Source organism: Salvelinus alpinus, chromosome 9, assembly GCF_045679555.1.
Source record: "Salvelinus alpinus chromosome 9, SLU_Salpinus.1, whole genome shotgun sequence".
NCBI lineage: Eukaryota > Metazoa > Chordata > Actinopteri > Salmoniformes > Salmonidae > Salvelinus > Salvelinus alpinus.
The window spans coordinates 82,835,808-82,860,626 of NC_092094.1; the positions used below are offsets into that span (position 1 = coordinate 82,835,808).

Genomic DNA, 24,819 nt, shown 5'->3' on the forward strand with positions numbered 1-24,819 from the left:
TGTTTTTACATGTCTAACAGTTAGCCTTATATTGTTCCAGCTTTATACATTCACATGGATCCAGCCTACGTTATGCTTACACATGTCTAATGATTAACCCCATATTGATATATGTTCATATATGTTCCCCACTTCTGACAAAACAATATAGATACTGGAAAATCCCCATGATGTCATGGATTTCTCCTACTCTGCGGTCCAACTCATCCCAAACCATCTCAATTGGGTTGAGGTTGGATGATTGTGGAGACCAGGTCATCTGATACAGCACTCCATCACTCTCCTTCTTGGTCAAATAGCCCTTACTCTGCCTGGAAGTGTGTCATAGTCCTGTTGAAAATCAAGTAATAGTCTCACTAAGCGCAAACCAGATGGAATGGAGTATCGCTGTAGTAGCCTTGCTGGTTAAGTGTGCCTTGAATTCTCAATAAATAACTGACAGTGTAACCAGCAAAGCATCCCCACACCCTCACATCTCCTCCTCCATGCTTCACGGTGGGAAATACACATGCAGAGATCATCCGTTCACCTACACCGCGTCTCACTAAGACACAGTGGTTGGAACCAAAAATATCACATTTGGACTCATCAGACCAAAGAACAGATTTACACCGGTCTAATGTCCATTGCTCGTGTTTCTTGGCCCAAGCAAGTCTCTTCTTATTATTGGTGTCCTTTAGTAGTGGTTTCTTTGCAGCAATTTGACCATGAAGGCCTGATTCACTCAGTCTCCTCTGAACAGTTGATGTTGAGATGTGTCTGTTACTTGAACTCTGTAAAGCATTTATTTGGGCTGCAACTAATGAACTAATCCTCTGCAGCAGAGGTAATTCTGGGTCTTCTTTTCCTGTTGGCGGTCCTCATGAGAGCCAATTTCATCATAGCGCTCGATGTTTCTTGTGACTGCACTTGAAGAAACTTTCAAAGTTCTTGAAATCTTCCACATTGACTGACCTTCATGTCTTAAAGTAATGGTGGACTGTCTCTTTGCTTATTTGAGCTGTTCTTGCCATAATATGGACTTGGTCTTATACCAAATAGAGCTATCTTCTGTATACCACCCCTACCTTGTCACAGCACAACTGATTGGCTCAATCGCATTAAGTAGGAATGAAATTTGGCAAATTAACTTTTAAGAAGGCACACCTGTTAATTTAAATGTATTCCAGATGACTACCTCATGAACATGGTTGAGAGAACACTTTTTTGGTTACTACATGATTCCATATGTGTTGTTTCATAGTGTTGGTATTCATAATAGTTTTATTCTACGCTGTAGAAAATAGTAACAATAAAGAAAAACCCTTGAATGAGTAGGTGTGTCCAAACCTTTGACTGGTACTGTACATCCTGTTATCTATCCACTATCTTGTTCAGGTGTGTTTGCCGCATCCGTTAATTGGTCACACCTGATCTTAAAGAGTGATTGATTCCTTTGAAATGGGTTCTGTTTATATAGATTAAAATGAACAACTTTTCATGAGTAAAAAATGTATGGCATGCAAACTCCATCCTGGTGGCGCGGTGGACTGATTGCGTGGATAGAGAACAGAGGATCACATGTTTGAATCTAACTGACGCCATGCCACAATAAAAAAGACGTGTTAGCATGATTAATGTGTCCTATCTGTGCTTGGAATTAAAAGCCAGCAGTGTTATTAAAAGTTTTATTGAAACATGTTCTCAGACCGTAATTTAATTACCTTCAAATAGCCTATAATTTTCATTCTCAGAAAATAATAAAACCTCCCAGGAAAACGTTCAGGGAACCATAGTAAAGCGTTCTCAGAACCTCCCTGCAACCTAAAAATGTACGTTCCCAGAACATGCAAAATCTTCACTTCCGTTCTAAGAACGTTTATAAAACGTTTCATTTTACCAGTCAGGAAACTTATGGCTTTGTTCCCAGAACCATTGGGAAACCAAATACATACGTTCCTACAACTTCCAAAGAACCAAATGTGCTAGCTGGGTAGAGCTAATAGTACATGGCAAAGTAAACCCTGTAAGATCCTCATCAGTTAATTAAGATAACAAGACCCATCAGACCTTCTCACTCCCCCTTCTGTGTTTGTTGTGGGCAGGTCAGCTGAGGATGATGAGGAGGAAGAGGTGGTTCACATGGGAAATGCCATCATGTCCTTCTACTCTGCCCTCATCGACCTATTGGGACGCTGTGCCCCAGAGATGCACGTGAGTTTAGCTGATGGTCCCATCACAGATCATATGTACTCTTACCTACTCTGAGTTCATTTGCATTCGAAACATCTCAGCATCTGTTCACTCTGACTCACCTGGATAAGTAAAGGTTGAATGAATGTATGTTCTCCACCAATAGGACTAATGCCCTTCTCATCCTCCCTCAGTTGATTAACAAGGGGAAAGGGGAGGCCCTGCGTATCCGTGCCATCCTGCGCTCCCTAGTGCCCACTGAAGACCTGGTGGGCATCATCAGCATAGCCCTCAAGATGCCTGTCATTCACAAAGGTAGCGGACTGCCCAGTAAAATTGGTTGAGTTATTCATAATAAAGTAGTTAACCCAAGGGTGGTGCTGAAGTGCTGTTGATCCCAGCTCACAGTGCATGTCTGTCTACCTCCCACAGCTTTGAAAAAGCCTGCTCTTCTCTCCTCATCTCCCTCTCATTTCTGTTCTGTTACTGTGTATTTTTCTCTATTGATTGCTCTACACAAGCAAGGCAACGCTCGGATCTTAAGGCGCTGCTAGCTAGCACCGCCACACAACGAGAGCTGTCAGCTAGCCAACAACCTACTGGCCACACAGTGGTTGAACCAACGTGGAATAGATGTTGAATTTACATCTATGCCCAGTGGGAACTGAATCACTCAGCCGTGTCTCCCTCCCCAGAAACCCTGCAGTGCTGCTAATGAATACGTATGGCTTTCTTCAACAGAAGAGACTTGATAGAATGTATGGGTAGCTCTCCAGCTGTGTGAATACTGCAAGAAAAACATGTAGAACACAAGTCATATTTACACAGAGACTCACCACCTCCATATTCTTATTTAGTTTTCCTCCTTTATATCCTATTTTCACTTTCTCCACCTCTCTATCTCCACCACAGACGGCACTGTGACCGAGCCTGATATGGCGGCCAGTTTCTGCCCGGACCACAAGGCCCCCATGGTGCTATTCCTGGACCGGGTCTATGGTATCGAGGACCAAAGCTTCCTACTTCACCTGCTGGAAGTGGGCTTCCTGCCAGACCTGCGAGCCTCTGCTTCTCTGGACACGGTAGGTGGTGGGCTCACCCTCAGCTGAGAGGTGGGAGACCATATTAGGCAAAGGCATCAAGTTGTTTGTTTTACCATCTAGTTCGTTGTTTACCAGACAAGTGGGTTGCGGTATTCAAGGATGTGGGAGTTGAGTGGAGTGGATGCTGTGTATTTAAGGGCTTGTGTGTGAGAGGGAGTTGGTGTATTTAAAACTGATTGTCTAAAAAGTCTGGTGTGTGTGTGGGCTGACTGGAGTATTCGTGGAGGTTGACCCTGGTGATTGCCTTGGCAGGCAGGCGGTGAGCCTCTTGACAAGGGCTGGAATATCCCTGGCTCTGCTTGTTTTGGATCTTTTTCTGAGACAACCTTCCACCCCAGCCCCAGCACAAGTCCAAGAATAGCCCCTGAGCCACCAGCCGCCCCACTCCTATACAGACACACAGCACATTGATCCACACTAGGAAGCGCTAATGATCAACTACCCACGTAATCCAGCAGTTAGCAAATATAAGTGTGCTTGATTCCCATGCAACAAGATGCTAAGCTCAGAGTTCCAGGCCTGGTATTAGAGCGTAGTACTCTGTAGATATGACTAGCCCTAGAAGGACACAGTGCTTTGCCCCGCTGTTTTAGTTCCTCATCAGCAATTCCCTAAGGACAAATGTGCAGATTTAGCTTCACACTTGGCTTCTGTTTGCAGTAGTTGAAAGTCTTATCTGTGAGCATACCTAATGATAGTGATTGTGGAACAGTTGAAGTTGTGCTTAGGTGGTGAGATGACTGCTATATGACAGGTCTATTGTGCCCTCTGACCACTCCCCTGTAGGAGGTACTCAGCACCACAGAGACAGCTCTGGCCATGAACAGGTACATTGGCTCTGCCATGCTTCCCCTGCTCACCCGCTGTGCCCCCCACTTCGCTGGCACAGAGCACTACGCCACGCTAATCGACTCCACGCTACACACCATCTACAGGCTGTCCAAGGGCCGCTCGCTCACCAAGGCCCAGAGAGATGCTATCGAGGAGTGTCTGCTGGCTGTCTGCAGGTAAGGTGTTCCACTATGTACTATAGGAAGCAATAAGCTCACTGTGTGGCCATAGAAACACTTACTCTAAACAGAAGCAGTATTATTCTGGGTGATGTCTCTCTGATCTCCTGTTCCCTCCCTGGTCCTCCTCTGTCTGCAGGTACCTCCGCCCCTCCATGCTGCAGCAGCTCCTGCGCCGCCTGGTCTTTGACGTGCCCTTGCTGACAGAGTACTGCAAGATGCCTCTCAGGGTATGTGTCCTCTCCTTCCCTCTACCTCTCTCTTCCTCTGCCCTCCTGCCCCCCTCTCTCTTCCTCTGCCCCCCCCCCCCCCGCTCTGTCTCTCACTCCGTCTCTCTCCTATTAACGATGTTGTTCCCAGCATTAAGCAGATGTTGGCAGTTGTGCTGTTTTTAATACAACAGCTGAGCATCGGAGAGCAGAGAGCAGCCTGGAAGAATTGAATTGAACCGTGTTGACTTCACTGCTCCTCTCTGTCAGAGTTTTCCCTCCAGAGAGACTGTAGTAATAATAGCAGCCTGCCTGTGGAAGACTGAACACAGTTGATTCTGCCTCCACTCACATGGGGCACTTGTCTGTTTTTATGCCGAGCTAGTAAGAACTAATTTTGCATGACGTATCATCAGCTTGAGATCCTACGTGGGATGTTTGGCTCGGTGCCAGGGTGTTGTGTTTCGGTATGCCAGTTACTAAGGCGTCTGTTTGCCAGTCCTTCAGTGTAGCTCACAGCAGAGTGGACATACATCCTCCCACTAAGTCTAATGGACTGACCTTTGACCCTGTGTGTCCTCCACAGCTCTTGACCAACCACTACGAGCAGAGCTGGAAGTACTACTGTCTGCCGTCAGGCTGGGGCAGCTACGGCATGGCCTCAGACGAGGAACTGCTCCTCACAAAGAAGATCTTCTGGGGTGTCTTGGATTCGCTCTCACAGAGGGTAAAGCGACGTCACCTCTAACACAGCACCCAGGAGAACGTCAGGTCGCCTACAGGGCTCCTAGTTAAGCCTTCAAAGGCTGATAATGAGCCAATCAAACCAGGGCTGTACTGAGCTTTGATCATCAAGCCAATAGGTCATAACCTTCAGTAATCTTGTACCACGTTTTTGACAGTGAGCATTGGTATACGATTGAATTTTCTCTGTCAGAATGTCTCATTGCCTTTCCTTTTCCTTGTTTTGCATTTCAATTTTTCAAATCAAAGTAGATGTTGAATATGAACATTAATTTCATGATGGTCCTCATTTTGATGTAAATGTCTGGACATGTGTGCACTGAAAATGAAGCTGGTGAGAGAGAGCCCAGGCTGAGAACATCATCAATCTGCTCTGTATTTATACATTTTTTATTTAACCTTTATTTAACTAGGCAAGTCAGTTAAGAACACATTCGGCCTACCCCGGCCAAACCCAGATGACGCTGGGCCAATTGTGCGCCGCCGTATGGGACTCCCAATCACAGCCAGATATGATACAATCTGGATTTGAACCAGGGACTGTAGTGACGCCTATTGCACAGAGATGAAGTGCCTTAGACCGCTGCGCCACTAACTGGAATGACTCTGCATTAAGCATCTTTTGTATCCTCTAGCCATTCCTGCAGTCTCTAGTCACTAGATTAGCCTTATTGAGACCTCAGTGTAGCTTTCTTTGATACTTCACTAATCACACACTGTCTCCCAGCAGAAGTACGATGCAGATCTCTTTAAGATGGCCATGCCCTGTCTGAGTGCCATATCTGGGGCCTTACCGCCTGACTACATAGACTCCACCATCAGCACCACCCTGGAGAAGCCTGTGTCTGTGGACGCTCAGGGCAACTTCGACCCCAAACCCATCAGCACAGCCAAGTGAGTGGCCATCAGAGACTAGTGTACAGGGTGACTGTCCGAGCAAATTAAGGACAATTTAAATAAAGTGATACCACTCTGACTTGTAATTTAATAGCTTTTTATTCATTGGTGCCACTTGAAATTATGCACAAAATTTATGTTATGTAATCTGCATTGCCTTTATATACTTTGACTGTGCATTTGCATATGCTTTATTCCAGTATGCATTATTTTGGATGCTCCAGATTTATACCTGCAGTGAGTAATTTTTACTCTGTCTTTACAGCATATCTCTTCCAGAGAAACTGGAAAATGTTGCCAACAAATATGCTGAGCATTCCCATGACAAATGGTCAGCCGAGAAGGTAGGCCAAAGATGAGCTCCTCTACCATGGTAACGTGTATTTGATGCTGCAAAATGACATCAGGAATCAATTCTTTATTGCAGGGCATAAAGATTAAGAATAAAATGCTTTGGCACTGTATTTTATAAAGGCTTTCTAGTACTCCCTTGGAAGGAATACTATGAGGCTTGTTTCAGGGTTGCTCACTCTCTCCTATTTGTTTTTATTTATGGTTGAAGAACTAGCTGGTCAAATGTAATATCAGCTCTGTAGAAGGGTCATACTTGTCTCTGCACTTCAGGTGATGTTGGGATGGAAGTACGGAGACTGTATAGATGAGAAGGCCAAGACTCACCCTCAGCTCAGGACCTACAAAGGCCTTACAGAGAAGGTGTAGTTCATTGCAGCATTACACAGCATAGGGTTTGAATTTCAACTACAGCATGTGCTAATGTGAGCGCTAGTGAACTCCTAACTGATTGTTAACTCTCGCTAACTCTTGGTGTGTGTATCCGTGTCTGTGTGCTGTGTTAACTCCTGTGGTCCTCAGGAGAAGGAGATCCACAGGTTGCCGGTGAGGGAGACTCTGAAGAGCATGCTGGCTATGGGCTGGAACATTGACAGGACCAAGGATGGAGAGACCATGTCCCTACGGGAGAGTGAGAAGATGCGGAAGATCTCCCAGTCTTCCTCTCAGGTACTCAGTCTGATGGCCCGCTCCTCCTAGTGCTGTATATACCAGGACTGCTGAGTCGGATGTTCAATGTTTCTTTTGACTTCGTTTTTCATGTTGTATTTTGGCAGGGTAACGGTTTCAACCCAACACCAATAGACACCAGCAATGTGGTTCTGTCTAGAGAGTTACAGGTGAGTGAACCTCAGTTGTTAATTTGTAGCTGTAAATAACTATTTTGTTTATGACTAGGCTGTGAATATGTTATTTAATTAACAGATGTTCTCTTTGCTCAAGGGCATGATGGAGGTTGTGGCTGAGAATTATCACAACATCTGGGCTAAGAAGAAAAAGAATGACCTTGGAATTAGAGGTGATTCTATAATACTCTTCAATCACTGTGAGATGGAGGAGCCAGAGGAATGTAGTCAGAGTAAATGTGAGATTTATTGGTTCTCTTTGTTTCAGTGTTGTTGTTTGTGGTTCCAGGTGGGGCAACTCACCCTCTGCTAGTGCCCTATGACACCCTGACTGCCAAAGAGAAGGCCCGGGACAAAGAGAAGGCCCAGGACCTGTTCCGCTTCCTACAGATCAATGGCTATGCTATCACCAGGTCAGTGAGTGCGTGTGTGGGTGTGAAAACTAAAGACACCTTCAGTCAAGACCGAAGACATTGATGTGCGTTGGTGTGACAGAATTACACTTCATCATTCCCTTCCTTTTGTGTTGTAGATGTCTGAAGGATATGGAGCAGGACTCTTCCTCCATGGAGAAGAGGTTTGCCTACAAGTTCCTCAAGAAGCTCCTCAAGTATGTGAACTCAGCCCAGGAGTTCATTGCCCACCTTGGTAAGAGCCTACTTAACGTTCATATCCATGTCTTTGAATGCTCCTCTACCTTTTTTCTGTTATGGACAATGCTGCCTCAGTCTTCTCTTTATTGACCTTTGACCTTGTCATTTCAGAGGCCATGGCTACCAGTGGTAAGACAGACAAGTCACCTCATGAGCAAGAAATCAAGTTTTTCGCCAAAGTGAGAATATTGTGAATCTGTGAAACAAATCAACATTTAAATGCAGTAGATGAGTTTGCACAAAGATTGTCACAAGTCTCCTAAATTGTTTTTTTGCCTTTAGGTCCTCCTCCCTCTGATAGACCAGTACTTCAAGAACCACTGTCTCTACTTCCTGTCTTCTCCCAGTAAGAACCTGAGCAGCAGCGGCTATGCATCTAATAAGGAGAAGGAGATGGTCACCAGGTCGGTACACTACCATCTCACTATCCTGCAGCGAGTTACACTTTCTCACTACCTGTGTATGCTACTTACCTACTCTTCTCTTAATACTCCCTTCATCTTGTCATCTTTTCCTCCTCTTACCCTTTAACCTCCCTGCTTTCGTTCTTTCTCTCTTTCTCTTTTTTCCAGCCTGTTCTGTAAACTGGCAGCTCTTGTCAGACACAGGATTTCCCTCTTCGGTAAGGAGCTGATTCGGCGCTTTTTTAAATTGCTTTCATGAATGACTTAGTGTGTGATATGTGTGCTAATCGCTGTACTGTGTTCTCCTGTAGGGAGTGACTCCACCACCATGGTGAGCTGTCTCCACATCCTGGCCCACACACTGGACACCAGGTGGGTGGAGCTCAGTCCTATAGTCCTATGTCACAATATACATCCACAGAGTTTGAAATTAAATCAAAGGTTTGAAAGAGGTCTGTTACGTAGCAATTTTACAGCACATGTCATTGGAAAAGAGGCCACCTCATGTCTAACCTATACAACATTACATGACTTACATTACAACATGTTTATACTCACCAGTTTGTGTTATTCATGCCATCTTGGAATCATTGACATTAAGAGAAAAAACTCCCACGGGCATTTATACAAGTACACTTAGCATGCATAGACAACATGTACTGTAGCCAGCTCTGGACTCCTAGTGTTCTTCAGAACCAATGTGTGGTTTCAGGCAACAGTTCTAAAAACTGAGGTTAAAATAGCAATGCATTAAACATGATGTTGATACTGAGGATGTAGTTACTGTACTGTGCCTGCCCATGGGCTTTGTCTTTCACCTCCCTCCCTGTGGGAGATTCAACACAGAATCAAAAAACATTACGACAAGTCACAATATACTTGACAAAATATTGACTAATCTAATCTGCTTAATGTATCAAACCGTTTTGGGGGGGGTGTAATATTTCTGCACATACCTACACTGACAACCTTCCCTTGAATCTAGATATTTACATAATTTACTGTATAAATCATGCACTGTAAATATTCAAGGTCAGATGGGAGCTCAAATCACAGTCCCTTGGGAGCTCTCTGTACGAAAATGAAGCTGTCCTTTGGGAACTCTTCAATCATACGGAAATTATTGTTCTCAAAAACGCTAACTTTAATATCCCACATGGGGACATTGTGTGGTTATTGTGTGCAAAAATGGCAACAATGACAGACTACACACTCCTCCATCCATATTAACCCCTTCCCTCCGACAGGACGGTGATGAAGTCTGGGTCAGAGCTGGTGAAGGCGGGGTTAAGGACGTTCTTCGAGAACGCAGCGGAGGACCTGGAGAAGACCTTTGAGAACCTGAAGTTGGGGAAGTTCACCCATTCCCGCTCACAGATGAAGGGCGTGTCCCAGAACATTAACTACACCACAGTGGCACTACTGCCCATCCTCACTGCCCTGTTTGAACACATCACCCAGCACCACTTTGGAGTGGACCTGCTCTGTGAGTGACCACAGCAAGACCTACAGCTGTAGGAGACGGGAGGAGTGGAGCACTGTGCTTTAAATCATGTCGCTGACGCTGTGCATATCAATGTAAACACGCTTTCTGCTTTGTGTTTTCAGTGGATGATGTCCAAGTGTCATGCTATCGTATCCTGACCAGCCTGTATGCACTCGGGACTGGGAAAAACATCTACGTGGAAAGGTAGTATTATTTACATATTGATATGAGACTGCTATCACATCACAGATAGTATAAATCTGTGTCTGTCTCTTCTTCTCCCCTGCAGGCAGCTGCCGGCCCTGGGGGAGTGTCTGGCCACCCTGGCAGGCGCCATGCCTGTGGCCTTCCTGGAGCCACTGCTCAACAAACACAACCCCTGCTCTGTGTTCAACACCAAGACTGCCCGCGAACGTGCCAGTGAGTTCCACACTATTATGATGCTGTATACCGTAATACTGCATTAAATGGTTGTTTGCTTATCATGTGTGTTGTGTCGTGGTTATGTTTGTGTTATGTTTGTGTTGTGTTTGTGTAGTCCTAGGCATGCCAGACGCGGTGGAGGAGATGTGTCCGGAGATGCCTCGTCTAGACGTCCTGATGAAGGACATCAACGACATGTCTGAGTCTGGGGCGCGCTACACAGAGATGCCCCACGTCATCGAGGTGGTGCTGCCCATGCTGTGTAACTACCTGTCCTACTGGTGGGAGAAGGGCCCAGAGAACCAGCCGTCTCCGCACAGCGGGGGCAGTGTTGGGGGCAGTGTCTTCTCCACCACCGTCACCTCAGAACACCTCAGCCTCATCCTGGGAAACATCCTGAAGATCCTCAACAGCAACCTGGGCATCGACGAGGCCTCCTGGATGAAGAGGATCGCAGGTTAGTTGGGTTGCATTACTGTGTGGGAGTGTACAGCAGTCTGACACAGTGGGTTGGAGCTTTAGGAAACATACTGCTTTTGAGGGAAAAACAATTTGAATATTTGTATACAGTACTGATCAGATGATCCATAGACTGACAAAAGATTGTCTTTTGCATTCCTAGCAAGAGTGCTTTTGTTTTATTTTTAATTTCTAAGAAAAACAACTGACAATGTGTTTCTCACTATGACTTCTGTGGGTGCAGTGTACGCCCAGCCTATCATCAGTAAGGCCAGGGCTGTTCTGTTGAAGAGTCACTTCCTGCCTACGCTGGAGAAGCTGAAGAAGAAGACAGTGAAGGTGGTGACGGAGGAGGAGCTACTGAAAGCTGACAGTAAGGGAGACACCCAGGAGGCTGAGCTCCTCATCCTGGATGAGTTCGCTGTGCTCTGCAGAGACCTCTACGCCTTCTACCCGATGCTCATCCATTACGTAGACAATAACAGGTGAGCCTGCTAATTGAGTTGTTTACAGTGGAGTGAAATGAGATGATGTGGTTGTGTTTCATCAGTACCCTAGGACCTATTGTAATTCAAGACTACACTGGTTTGGGGGCAAGGCTGTGGAGCAGAGGATATTATATTGATGTTTGTTCATCTCTTATAATTTATTATATACATATTCAGTACCAGTCAAAAGTTTGGACACACCTACTCATTCAAGAGTTTCTTTATTTTTACTATTTTCTACATTGTAGAATAATAGTGAAGACATCAAAACTATGAAATGACACATATGGAATCATGTAGTAACCAAAAAAGTGTTTAAAAAATCTAAATAGATTTGAGGTTCTTCAAAGTAGCCATCCTTTGCCTTGATGACAGCTTTGCACACACTTGGCATTCTCTAAACCAGCTTCATGTGGTAGTCACCTGGAATGCATTTCAATTAACAGGTGTGCCTTTTTTTAAAGCTAATTTGTGCAATTTCTTTCTTTCTTAATGCATTTGAGCCAATCAGTTGTGTTGTGACAAGGTAGGGGTGGTGTACAGAAGATGGCCCTATTTGGTAAAAGAACACATCCATATTATGGCAAGAACAGCTCAAATAAGCAACGAGAAACGACAGTCCATCATTACTTTAACTTCTCTGGGATATGTGGGACGCTAACATCCCGCTTGGCCAAAAGTCAGAAAAAATGCAGCACGCCAAATTAAAATATATTACTATAAAAATCAATCTTTAATGAAATCACACATGAAAGACACCATATTACAGCTACACATGTTGTGAATCCAGCCAACATGTCTGATTTCAAAAAGGATTTACGGCGAAAGCACACCAAACGATTATGTTAGGTCAGTACATAGCCACAGAAAAACACAGCCATTTTCCCAGCCAAAGATAGGAGTCACAAAAAGCAGAAATAGAGATAAAATTAATCACTAACCTTTGATGATCTTCATCAGATGACACTCATAGGACATCATGTTACACAATACATGTATGTTTTGTTCGATAATGTGCATATTTATATCCAAAAATCTTAGTTTATATTGGCGCCATGTTCAGAAATGCCTCCAAAATATCCGGAGAAATTGCAGAGAGCCACATCTAATAACAGGAATACTCATCATACACTTTGATGAAAGATACATGTTTTACATAGAATTAAAGATACACTTGTTCTTAATGCAACCGCTGTGTCAGATTTCAAAAAAACTTTACGGAAAAAGCACACCATGCAATAATCTGAGACGGCGCTCAGATATAACAACATTTCTCCGCCATGTTGGAGTCAACAGAAATACGAAATTACATCATAAATATTCCCTTACCTTTGATGATCTTCATCAGAATGCACTCCCAGGAATCCTAGTTCCACAATAAATCGTAGTTTTTTTCGATAATGTCCATTTACATATGTCTAAGTAGCTACTTTTGCTAGCACGTTTAGTGCACGAAAACCTCAAAAAGTTATATTACAGGTCGAATAAACTGGTCAAACTAAGTAGAGAATCAATATTCAGGATGTTGTTATCATAACTATCCAATAACGTTCCAACCGGAGAATTCCTTTGTGTCTCTAGAAGTAATGGAAAGCAAGACGATTTGGAATGCGCGTGACCAGGAACTGGCATTCTGCCAGACCAATGACTGAAACACCTCCCATCCGGCTCAACATCACAGTATAAGCTTCATTCCAAGTTCTACAGACTGTTGACATCTAGTGGAAGGCGTAGGAAGTGCAAACAGATCCATATCTTACAGGGAATTGAATAGGCAATGAGTTGAAAATCGACCAGCCTCAGAATTCTCACTTCCTGTTTGGATTTTTTCTCATGTTTTTGCCTGCCATATGAGTTCTGTTATACTCACAGACATCATTCAAAAAGTTTTAGAAACTTCAGAGTGGTTTATATCCACTGGTAATAATAATATGCATATATTAGCATCTGGGACAGAGTAGGAGGCAGTTCACTATGGGCACGCTATTCATCCAAAAGTGAAAATGCTGCCCCCTATCACAAAGAAGTTAAGACATGAAGGTCAGTCAATCCGGATCATTTCAAGAACTTTCAAGTGCAGTTGCCAAAACCATCAAGCGCTATGATGAAACTGGCTCTCATGAGGACTGCCACAGGAAAGGAAGAGCCAGAGTTACCTCTGCTGCAAATGATAAGTTCATTAGAGTTACCAGCTTAAAAAATTGCAGCCCAAATAAATGCTTCACAGAGTTCAAGTAACAGACACATCTCAACATCAACTGTTCAGAGGAGACTGTGTGAATCAGGCCTTCATGGTCGAATTGCTGAAAAGAAACCACAACCACATCACAACACAAATGAACAGATGATCTCCGCATGTGTGGTTCCCACCGTGAAGCATGGAGGAGGAGGTGTGATGGTGCTTTGCTGTTGACACTGTCAGTGATTTATTTAGAGTTCAAGGCACACTTAACCAGCATGGCTACCACAGCATTCTGCAGCGATACGCCATCCCATCTGGTTTAATGCTTAGTGGGACTCTCATTTGTTTTTTAACAGGACAATGACCCAACACCTCCAAGAAGGAGCGTGATTGAGTACTGCATCAGATGACCTGGTCTCCACAATCACCTGACCTCAACCCAATTGAGATGGTTTGGGATGAGTTGGACCGCAGAGTGAAGAAAAAGCAGCCAACAAGTGTTTAGCATATGTGGGAACTCCTTCAAGACTGTTGGAAATGCCTTCCAGGTGAAGCTGGTTGAGAGAATGCCAAGCTGTCATCAAGGCAATGGGTGGCTACTTTGAAGAATCTCAAATATAAAATAGATTTTGATTTGTTTAACACTTTATCAGTTACTACATGATTCCATATGTGTTATTTAATTTTTTCGTTTTGATGTCTTCACTATTATTCTACAATGTAGAATAAAGAAAAACCCTTGAATGAGTAGGTGTGTCTAAACTTTTGACTGGTTGTGTGTGTACGTACAGTGACAAGAAGAAGTATGTGAATCCTTTGGAATTACCTGGATTTCTGCATAAATTTGTCATCACATCTTCACACATTTTCTTCATCTAAGTCACAACAATAGTGTGCTTAAACTAATAACACACAAATTACTGTATTTTTCTTGTCTATATTGAATACATCATTTAAACATTCACAGTGTAGATTGAAAAAAGTATGTTAGAATGGGCAAAACGCCCCCCCTCCTGAGCTTTTCACACACGACAGTGTCCTAGGGTTCCCCGAGAACAGTGTGACAAACAAAAAGCTTCCAGTCAGTGGAAGTCCTGTGGGCGAGAACAGTGTGACAAACAACACGCTTCCAGTCAGCGGCAGTCCTGTGGGCGAGAACAGTGTGACAAACAAAAAGCTTCCAGTCAGTGGAAGTCCTGTGGGCGAGAACTGTGTGACAAACAACACGCTTCCAGTCAGTGGAAGTCCTGTGGGCGAGAACTGTGTGACAAACAACAAGCTTCCAGTCAGCGGCAGTCCTGTGGGCGAGAACAGTGTGACAAACAACAAGCTTCCAGTCAGCGGCAGTCCTGTGGGCGAGAACAGTGTGACAAACAACAAGCTTCCAGTCAGCGGCAGTCCTGTGGGCGAGAACAGTGTGACAAACAACAAGCTTCTAGTCAGCGGAAGTCCTGTGGGCGAGAACAGTGTGACAAACAACAAGCTTCCAGTCAGCGGCAGTCCTGTGGGCGAGAACAGTGTGACAAACAACAAGCTTCCAGTCAGCGGCAGTCCTGTGGGCGAGAACAGTGTGACAAACAACAAGCTTCCAGTCAGCGGCAGTCCTGTGGGCGAGAACAGTGTGACAAACAACAAGCTTCCAGTCAGCGGCAGTCCTGTGGGCGAGAACAGTGTGACAAACAACAAGCTTCTATTCAGCGGCAGTCCTGTGGGCGAGAACAGTGTGACAAACAACAAGCTTCCAGTCAGCGGAAGTCCTGTGGGCGAGAACAGTGTGACAAACAACAAGCTTCTAGTCAGCGGCAGTCCTGTGGGCGAGAACAGTGTGACAAACAACAAGCTTCCAGTCAGCGGAAGTCCTGTGGGCGAGAACAGTGTGACAAACAACAAGCTTCTAGTCAGCGGAAGTCCTGTGGGCGAGAACAGTGTGACAAACAACAAGCTTCCAGTCAGCGGCAGTCCTGTGGGCGAGAACAGTGTGACAAACAACAAGCTTCCAGTCAGCGGCAGTCCTGTGGGCGAGAACAGTGTGACAAACAACAAGCTTCTTGTCAGCGGCAGTCCTGTGGGCGAGAACAGTGTGACAAACAACAAGCTTCCAGTCAGCGGCAGTCCTGTGGGCGAGAACAGTGTGACAAACAACAAGCTTCCAGTCAGCGGCAGTCCTGTGGGCGAGAACAGTGTGACAAACAACAAGCTTCTAGTCAGCGGCAGTCCTGTGGGCGAGAACAGTGTGACAAACAACAAGCTTCTAGTCAGCGGAAGTCCTGTGGGCGAGAACAGTGTGACAAACAACAAGCTTCCAGTCAGCGGCAGTCCTGTGGGCGAGAACAGTGTGACAAACAACAAGCTTCTAGTCAGCGGAAGTCCTGTGGGCGAGAACAGTGTGACAAACAACAAGCTTCCAGTCAGCGGAAGTCCTGTGGGCGAGAACAGTGTGACAAACAACAAGCTTCCAGTCAGCGGCAGTCCTGTGGGCGAGAACAGTGTGACAAACAACAAGCTTCCAGTCAGCGGCAGTCCTGTGGGCGAGAACAGTGTGACAAACAACAAGCTTCTTGTCAGCGGCAGTCCTGTGGGCGAGAACAGCTCGAAGGAGAATGGTAAGAATCGTGTAAGCTAAGAGGCGGGCCACAAACAGACAAATAACGGCGCAGTGGTGTGCAGAACGACACAACTCGTCAATCCTTGTCACGGATGAGCTATTGCAGCAGATGACCGAGTTCCACTCCTATCAGCTAAAAACAAGAAGCGGCTCAAGTGGGTGCGCGATCACCAACACTGGACAATTAAGTAGTGGAAAAACATCACCTGGTCCAACAAATCCCGGTTCCTGTTGCGTCATGCATGCTGATGGCGGAGTCAGGATTTGGCGTAGGCAAAGTCCATGAGTCCATGGACCCATCCTGCCTGGTGTCAACAATACAGGCTGGTGGCGGTGGTGTACCGCCGTCCAATCTGCAGAAACTGTGGGATGCCATCGCCTCAGCATGGACCAACATCCCTGTGGAATGTTTCCGACTTGTGGAATCCATGCCCGAAACATTCAGGCTGTTCTGGAGGCAATGGGGGGGTCGCACCGGACCGGGTACTAAATGGTTGTACCTAATAAACTGGCTGGTGAGTGTATATTATATATAATAATCATCTCCTCTCTCTCCTTTCTCCTGCAGGTCCAGGTGGCTGAAAGAACCAGACGCTGACTCCAATGAACTCTTCAGAATGGTGGCTGAGATCTTCATCCTCTGGTGCAAATCACATGTACGATTTCTCCTTATCAACAATGGACAAACTAGCGATTACAATAGATAGGACATTTTAGATTGAGAAATGAGCAAAGCAGAAGGTGTCTTCATCATGTACATTGGTATTGCTCTTTCCTCAGAACTTCAAAAGGGAAGAGCAGAACTTTGTGGTTCAGAATGAAATCAACAACCTGTCTTTCCTGACTGGTGATAGCAAGACGAAGATGTCAAAGGTAGGGCTTATTAATATGTGGCTGCTTTCTGAGACAAACAAAACAGCAGGGGCGCAACTTTGCTTTTAGAAGTTTATCCAGTCGAATAAACACTCCCTCAGCCTACCTGACTGAGGAAACTGCAAGGTCCCAAAGCACACTATTGCCTCGTTTTGTATCAAATTCCAATGATAAAACTGGGGGGGACAAAAATGCAATTTCAGTGAAAGTTGCACCCCTGCAAAACAGTACAGCATATTCCCACTGCTGGAGTGCTCTACTACTATAACTTGGAGCACTCTGCAACCCCTGTGGTCATGTATGTTCACATCCTAACCCAGCTAACCTCAGTCCAACCTCCTGCTGCTATCTGTCAGCACATTCCAGCTGAGCCTTGTTACTGGGCTCCATTCTGTAGATTCAGCTCTTTCTCTCTCCCTGCTCCAGCAACCCTAACACTCATATCCCCCGTGGCCAAACAACACAACTAATATTCCCTCACAAACAGAAGCCATGTCACCTCCTCAGGTACAGGGAATAGATTTGTTGATAGTTTTATTTTTTTATTTTTTTAATCCTGTCTGCTTGTACACTTAATTCACTGGAAGCGCCATGCTCTACCAACTGAGCCACACGGGACCACAATAGTCTGCCCTGCCTTGCTGTTAACAGATTACACCAGCCAATCATTAGCGCTTATCGCCCCTCCTTCATCAGCCCTGCTTGTCATCATAACGAGCGTTTCTCATTCCCTTATGGGCCGAACATGTCCCAGCTCTGTTATTGAAAGTCAACACGCCCATGACAAATAACATGATCACGTCATTGGTGTTTCTGGGTGATGGATATCCTGCGCTGGTGTGTGTGGCACCTACCTCCCACTGGCTTACACGGAACCCAAACCGGCTGCGCACGTGCGCCATCGTGCATAAATTAATTTTGTCCCCCCACACCAAACGTGATCACGACAAGCAGGTTAAAATATCAAAACAAACTCTGAACCAATTACATTAATTTGGGGACAGGTCGAAAAGCATTAAACCTTTATGGCAATTTAGCTAGCTAGCTTGCACTTGCTAGCTAATTTGTCCTATTTTGCTAGCTTGCTGTTGCTAGCTAATTTGTCCTGGGATATAAACATTAAGTTGTTATTTTACCTGAAATGCACAAGGTCTTCTACTCCGACAATTAATCCACACAAACGGTCAATCGAATTCTAGTCATCTCTCCTCCTTCTAGGCTTTTTCTTCTCTTGACTTTATATTACGATTGGCAACTTTCATAAATTAGGTGCATTACCACCACCGACCTCGTTCGTCTTTCAGTCACCCACGTGGGTATAACCAATGAGGAGATGGCACGTGGGTACCTGCTTCTATAAACCAATGAGGAGATGGGAGAGGCAGGACTTTCAGCGCAATCTGAACTGACTTCTATTTTAGCCCTTGGCAACACAGACGCTCGTTGGCGCACGCGGGCAGTGTGAGTGCTATAATTGAATAATATAGATTTCTAAATGTATTTTGCAACGCTCGTGCACGCGACGTGAACGTTGTAGTCAGCCTGTGTCACTCAGCTCCCGTACTGGGCGGAGGTGTGTGTGTGTGTGTGTGTGTGTGTGTGTGTGTGTGTGTGTGTGTGTGTGTGTGTGTGTGTGTGTGTGTGTGTGTGTGTGTGTGTGTGTGTGTGTGTGTGTGTGTGTGTGTGTGTGTGTGTGTGTGTGTGTGTCCATACAGTTAATGGTGTTTCTTTCTCTCTTGCTGAGTTGAATATGAGTGTCTTCTGTGTGCCAGCTTCTCAGTGCAGTCCATTTTTTTTATAACACCTCACCGTATGGGTACAGGCAAACTGTGGGCGAATGCTGCTTTCAGGCTATAGCTACATTTGAAATGCTTCATGGGCAAATATTTTCAGCCGCCAGCGATGGAACAATGCCTTAGTTCCCTCTGCTACCCATAGGTTTAATTCAGCGTTCGGTGTGCAGTGTGCTGTGCTCCCACTGTGAAATAAGCACAGTTAGAACAAGGTAGTAATTTAGAAAGTGACTGCATTGGCTATTATAAAAAGGGTGTGGCCCGTCTGATATATTACAAAATGGCATCCTATTCCCTATACAGTGCACAACTTGCACACAAAAGTAGTGAACTATATAGAAAATAGAGTGTCAATAGAGTGCCATTTTTCAGTGAGTGCCAGGTGAAATTATTAATGTGTAATTCCGTCCTGGTAACAGTCAGGGGGTCAGGACCAGGAGAGGAAGCATAAGAGGAAGCGAGGAGAGTTCTACTCCATCCAGACCTCCCTGATCGTTGCTGCCCTGAAGAAGATGTTGCCCATGGGACTCAACATGTGCACCCCCGGGGACCAGGAGCTCATCTCCCTGGCCAAGACACGTTACCTCCTGGTGAGAGGGCCTGTCTAGCCCACATGGACCCATGCTGATTGAGGATCAGGTATCACTGGCCACACACTACCTGATGACGGTGTATCTAATTGTTTTTTATGTTTTGCTCAACAGAAGGACACAGATGATGAAGTGAAGGAACATGTGCGGCAAAATTTGCACCTTCAAGAAAAGGTGAGCTGTATATTATGGCATTATTGTCATCCATAAAACTAGCAACTCTATCAAAAATCTGTGATGTTTTCTAACCCCTACACTGTACTAACCCACCCCCAGTCAGACGACCCTGCAGTGAGGTGGCAGCTGAACCTGTATAAGGATGTGATGGTGAAGAACGAGGGGCCTCCAGACCCTGAGAGGACAGTGTTCAGAGTCCAGAGCATATCAGCTGCAGTCTTCCATCTGGAGCAGGTCAGTGGCTGGCTGCACCATGCATCCCCCTTACTGCCTACATCCACTTCTCTATCCGGGCCCCTTATATCCATGTTATAGATCCTTAAGCTGTGATCTATATCCTGGATGCTTTATGTCCTGCTTCTCTGATCTTTACTCAACTTGATAGTAGTTACATTTGTGATCCAAACCATACACCCTGTTTCGTATGTTATATTACAACTTACATATTTTGTCTTCATTTATTCAATGTAGGTGGAACAGCCGTTGAGGTCAAAGAAGTGTGTGTGGCAGAAGCTGCTGTCCAAGCAGAGAAAGCGTGCGGTGGTGGCCTGCTTCCGCATGGCTCCTCTCTACAATCTGCCCAGGTATCACACAACCATCTACATGTTGTGTAGTCAGTCCTTTACAAACATAAATATTACAATAGAATAGTCAAATATTACAATAGAATACCCCAGCTGCTGATGTCAGTATTGGGAGGCAGCAGGCTGTGTTAAGTTTAGCATTCTCTCTCATTTCCAACCCTACACTATTTCTTTCTCTATGCCTCATGAGTCTCGCCCCTCTTTCCTGGGCTCTGACCCTGTATTAATATGAAGCGTCCCTCCCCTAATCTGTACGACAAATGTCTCGCCTCAGGCAGTTATCAAGGAATAGAAAAGGACACTAGCAATTTCATGCCCTGTTGCACTGTAACTCAATCACAGAGACTCAGGAGGAGAGACAGTGGGGAGAAAAACAATTAAGAGCCCGACATGGGGGCGGCCATCTTTAATGTGTGCTCTCATGTCTCTCCTCGTCACCAAATGATTAATTCCAGCTAGTTATTGTTGTTTTTTGGAGAATGTGACATTGCATCATATTGTTGAGTAATCAGTAAGCACTGGCCTTTTGAGTCAGGGTAAATCTAGAAATGTTAAGGACATTTTATGCAATGTCAGTGTACTTTTCCTTTCCACCTCTAATACTATCACATAACTCTCTCTGTACCCTTTGTGACAGTGGCTTACCACCCTTTTACAATATATTTACTACTCTGTCTCTGCTACTTTACCCTCTCTCTGTTCTCTCCTGAATGACTATACTGTACCTCCCCTCAGGCACAAAAGTAATAATTACTTCTTGAACGCCTACCGACGCTATTGGCTCGAAAAAATGCATGAGAACACAGACTATGACAGTCTGCTCTCCATGCTAACGGTAATGTAATGTTCAGACAACGTTTGTGACCTGTTCCTCCCCCCTCCTCCCAGCCATGGTTTGTACTATAACTATAACTCTCATACTGTGATCCCGCAGGCTTTCTGACTGGTCCGCCTATTATAAAGCTACACTCATCACTAAAATATTCACTCTGACCAAATGCTTTTTCTTCTAAGTTATAGGTTTCTGTACCGATGTCGCTGTAATTTATATACCATATATTTTATTTAGCTTTAATCATTACAGTGTACTGTAGAAGTTGCTAGAATCAATATGTCCTGTGATCATTTTTACTGGTGTATACATGAAAGGGTTATGAAATGGGGGGGGGGGGGGGGTACAGTTCAAACTTCCAAGGTGTTTCTCAATGGTGACCAGTTGGATTTGCCAGTGCCCTATATGAGGATTTCCCAAACTCGGTCCTGGGGCCCCCCCTGGGTGCACTTTTTGTTTTTTGCCCTAGCATTACACAGCTGATTAAAACAATCAAAGCTTGATGATGAGTTGGTTATTTGAATCAGCTGTGTGCTCCTTGGGTAAAAACCATAATCTGCACCCAGGGGAGGGGGAAAGCAGGACAGAGTTTGGGAAGCCCTGCCCTATACTAACCAGTATCAACCGTTCTTAACGCAATACCCCCCTCCTCTCCTCTTCCTCCTGGTCCACCCTGCTAACCCTCCTAATCTCCCTCTACCCCCCCAGGCATCGCTCTATTAACCTCTTCCTCCTGGGCTATCAGAGAATATGGATAGAAACAGAGACGTACTCTTTTGAAGAGAAGCTAGTGCAGGACCTGGCAGTAAGTACTGTACCTGTCCACCCCAGTGCCCAGCCCTCTCTTTGTGCTCTCTCTGTGGGGCTAGTCTCTTTTCTCCGTCCTCACCTGGCCGTGCTACAACACGAACGCTTCGCCAGTACAATGCCGGCCAAGTGCCGCAGGGGTTCTGCCAGTCATCCATGTTCTGCCCCTGGCTCTGTGTGGCTCTGTCCCTTGCAAACTGAAACGTGGGCACGCATGACATCACCCTGGATGTCAGTGCCGGCTGTACTGTACTGTAACTGTACCGGTGTCCGTTTCTAGAGCTGTTTCCCTTCCTACAGGGGTAAGAGAGCATCCAACCACGATGCTACGGCTTACTGGTGAAATTTATGGAAGGTGTGGCGTCCTTCATAAATTTTCTGTTGCAGCATGGACAAAGTATAATGTCATAGTCATGTCGTTTGAGGAATTTGTTGTAATCAAAGAATTAAGATATACTGTCCGTGTAAGGGTTGCTTTCTTTACAACTTTGATTCGAGATATCTCTGAAATTCTTCAAAACCCCATGCCGCCCTGTGTAAGAACCTGCTACATTTATCAAAACAGTAATGAAGAAAAATGGTTATAAACACTCTATAACACTTTATAAGCCTTTTTACAAATATGATAGATTTAAAATGTAGGGAAAGTGGCTACATCCTAAAAGAGATGACCATGTGGAATATTATTCCCTCTACCACTATTTTTGCTCCATCCTTTCCTGGTGGCCTCTCTTCATTGGGAGAGTATCTGTGGTGCTCAGGGATAAAGTGGTAGACGAGTATAAAGTATTATAGAGTATGGATCAGGCTCATGGAGATTCATGCTTAACTTCCATCTTCCTCCCTTTATCTCTACTGAACACACACCTTCACACCGCTAACCTTGATACTGCTGTACCATCTGAATGTACTGTGTGTATGTCCCTGTGTGTGGGCCTGCATGGTCTGCTGATGAGTGGCGTGTCATACCCGGAATGCTTTCAGTCTGTGATTCAATGGGCCATCACACTAGTAATGAAGCAACATGGTGGGACAGGGTTTGACTGCACATTCTGCATCTTTCATTTCAATGTGCTTCTGTTGATCAAGTACACCTTGTTGTCTCTAAGGTGAGTGATGTACAGAGGAGACTGTTTTATATAATGGCAATGGTAACTGCATATGGATAGTAACTTATCCATATTTCTGCTTGATACCTTCCCACTGGGCACAGACGTGAGTTCAACGTCTAGTTTTGATTCACATTTTGTTGAGTTGTCAACTAATGTGCATTGAACGTGCAATCAACAAAAAAATTGTTGAAAAAAGGTTCAACGTTGGGTGAAAAAAAAGACCATACCCTTACTTTTTGCAAATCCAATCAGTTTTCCACATTGATTCAATGTCATCACATATATTTTTGGGGTTGAAATGACGTGGAAACAATGTTGATTCAACCAGTTTTTGCCCAGTAGATTGGCCTTGGTAACCGTTATTCCTGAAGCGTGTTGCAGTGTAATTTGAATAACTAACTTTATTTGTTGCAATTTCACTAATTCAAAGTAAAGTTATTGTGATCTTTAAAATGTGTATCAACTCAGTGTAGGCACATTTTGTCACTCTCAGAGGGTAAAGGGCACTGCTGTAATGACAGGTGATTGGGTCTCAGGGTAGGGTGGTACTCTGATGTGTGGCTGGGTGTTTGTGCAGAAGACCCAACTGAAGGTGGAGGAGGAGGAAGAGGAGGAGGCAGAGATGCAGCCAGACCCTCTTCATCAGCTCATCCTGCATTTCAGTCACAATGCGCTCACTGAGCGGAGGTAAACACACACACACACACCTAGGCACCTGGCATCGTGCTGCTAGCTCCATCTGTGCTATGTAATATTGCCGGTGTATCCCTTGGCTAATAAACTGTCGCATTGAACTAAAACACTGCAGCATTTCTCCCCACACAGGGAGAGGCCCTCGAGCACAAGTAATTGTGTCACATTTATTCTTAGTCATGCACCTGAGAGATGTGTTTATTATGGAGTGTATTTGTTTAGTTATGTAAGGTTCATTCACACATGTTTATTCTGCTTTTCCATTCAGTTCTTTGGAAGAGGATCCTTTGTATATTGCGTATGCAGACATGATGGCAAAGGTACAAAGCCTATATGAATCTGCTTTTGGATACATGTCTTTAGTGTCATGTAGAGGTTACCAGAGATCTGACTACCAAAACTTTTGTCTTTAGAGTTGTGCAGAAGATGAAGAAGAAGAAGATGAAGAAGGAAAAGAGAAAACGTTTGAGGTGTTTTGGACCTCCCATCGAGATATTAGATTTGACTAGTTTCAATGGTTTTGTAAGGAGCTGTGTTTGTTTACATGGTGTGTGTTTACATGATGTTTGTTGACCTGTTAGGAAAAAGAGATGGAGAAACAGAAGACTCTGTACCAGCAGGCCAGGCTGCATGATAGAGGAGCTGCTGAGATGGTGTTACAGATGATCAGCGCCAGCAAAGGTACACACACACACACACACACACACACACACACACACACACACACACACACACACACACACACACACACACACACACACACATATACACACACAATATGATCCCTGATTATCCTCTTTAGGTACGCTTGGGCCCATGGTGACCTTTACCTTGAAGCTGGGCATCTCTATACTCAACGGAGGCAACATACTGGTTCAGCAGGTATATCAGAATATTTATGGTCCATATCAATCTTTTCAGTATGTACAGTGGCACTGTATAGCTCAATTTGTTTTGTGTCTTTCCTTTTTTGTAGAAAATGCTTGACTATCTGAAAGAAAAAGGAGATGCTGGCTTTTTCAAGAGTTTGTCAGGACTCATGCAGTCTTGCAGGTAAAATGATATCACAACACACAAACAAATCTTTGACTGTTTGACATTCAAACAGAGCAAAACTATACATGTTAAAAGATATAAACCACATTGGCTCTCTTTCCTTCAAATTCATTAGTGTCCTGGATTTGAATGCATTCGAAAGGCAAAACAAAGCGGAAGGTCTTGGGATGGTGACTGAGGAAGGATCAAGTAAGTGAGGGGAATCACTAGACTACCTCAGACAGACATATGCACAGTAATCTCTCTTTCCTGTCAGAAAGGAATGACATTT

General features: G+C 44.7%; 1 protein-coding gene across 2 annotated transcripts in view; it reads left to right on the plus strand.

The window, feature by feature from the left end:
• LOC139530772 (ryanodine receptor 3-like) overlaps positions 1-24,819 on the plus strand; it is a 177,282-nt gene that overhangs the window by 136,086 nt on the left and 16,377 nt on the right. For both annotated transcript variants that reach the window (XM_071327455.1, XM_071327456.1), the window contains exons 45-81: positions 2,085-2,193; positions 2,367-2,487; positions 3,085-3,254; positions 4,062-4,282; positions 4,425-4,515; positions 5,081-5,221; positions 5,969-6,132; positions 6,401-6,479; positions 6,760-6,849; positions 7,009-7,155; positions 7,263-7,325; positions 7,429-7,504; positions 7,621-7,744; positions 7,864-7,979; positions 8,096-8,163; positions 8,267-8,388; positions 8,557-8,606; positions 8,700-8,760; positions 9,636-9,874; positions 9,997-10,078; positions 10,164-10,294; positions 10,413-10,754; positions 11,001-11,241; positions 16,600-16,687; positions 16,812-16,904; positions 19,117-19,287; positions 19,402-19,461; positions 19,564-19,698; positions 19,936-20,048; positions 21,589-21,685; positions 23,377-23,486; positions 23,761-23,812; positions 23,906-23,962; positions 24,074-24,173; positions 24,295-24,374; positions 24,469-24,545; positions 24,664-24,737. In XM_071327455.1, the coding sequence (XP_071183556.1) occupies positions 2,085-2,193; positions 2,367-2,487; positions 3,085-3,254; positions 4,062-4,282; positions 4,425-4,515; positions 5,081-5,221; positions 5,969-6,132; positions 6,401-6,479; positions 6,760-6,849; positions 7,009-7,155; positions 7,263-7,325; positions 7,429-7,504; positions 7,621-7,744; positions 7,864-7,979; positions 8,096-8,163; positions 8,267-8,388; positions 8,557-8,606; positions 8,700-8,760; positions 9,636-9,874; positions 9,997-10,078; positions 10,164-10,294; positions 10,413-10,754; positions 11,001-11,241; positions 16,600-16,687; positions 16,812-16,904; positions 19,117-19,287; positions 19,402-19,461; positions 19,564-19,698; positions 19,936-20,048; positions 21,589-21,685; positions 23,377-23,486; positions 23,761-23,812; positions 23,906-23,962; positions 24,074-24,173; positions 24,295-24,374; positions 24,469-24,545; positions 24,664-24,737 (4,355 nt within the window). The remainder of the gene's footprint in view (positions 1-2,084; positions 2,194-2,366; positions 2,488-3,084; positions 3,255-4,061; positions 4,283-4,424; positions 4,516-5,080; positions 5,222-5,968; positions 6,133-6,400; positions 6,480-6,759; positions 6,850-7,008; positions 7,156-7,262; positions 7,326-7,428; positions 7,505-7,620; positions 7,745-7,863; positions 7,980-8,095; positions 8,164-8,266; positions 8,389-8,556; positions 8,607-8,699; positions 8,761-9,635; positions 9,875-9,996; positions 10,079-10,163; positions 10,295-10,412; positions 10,755-11,000; positions 11,242-16,599; positions 16,688-16,811; positions 16,905-19,116; positions 19,288-19,401; positions 19,462-19,563; positions 19,699-19,935; positions 20,049-21,588; positions 21,686-23,376; positions 23,487-23,760; positions 23,813-23,905; positions 23,963-24,073; positions 24,174-24,294; positions 24,375-24,468; positions 24,546-24,663; positions 24,738-24,819) is intronic.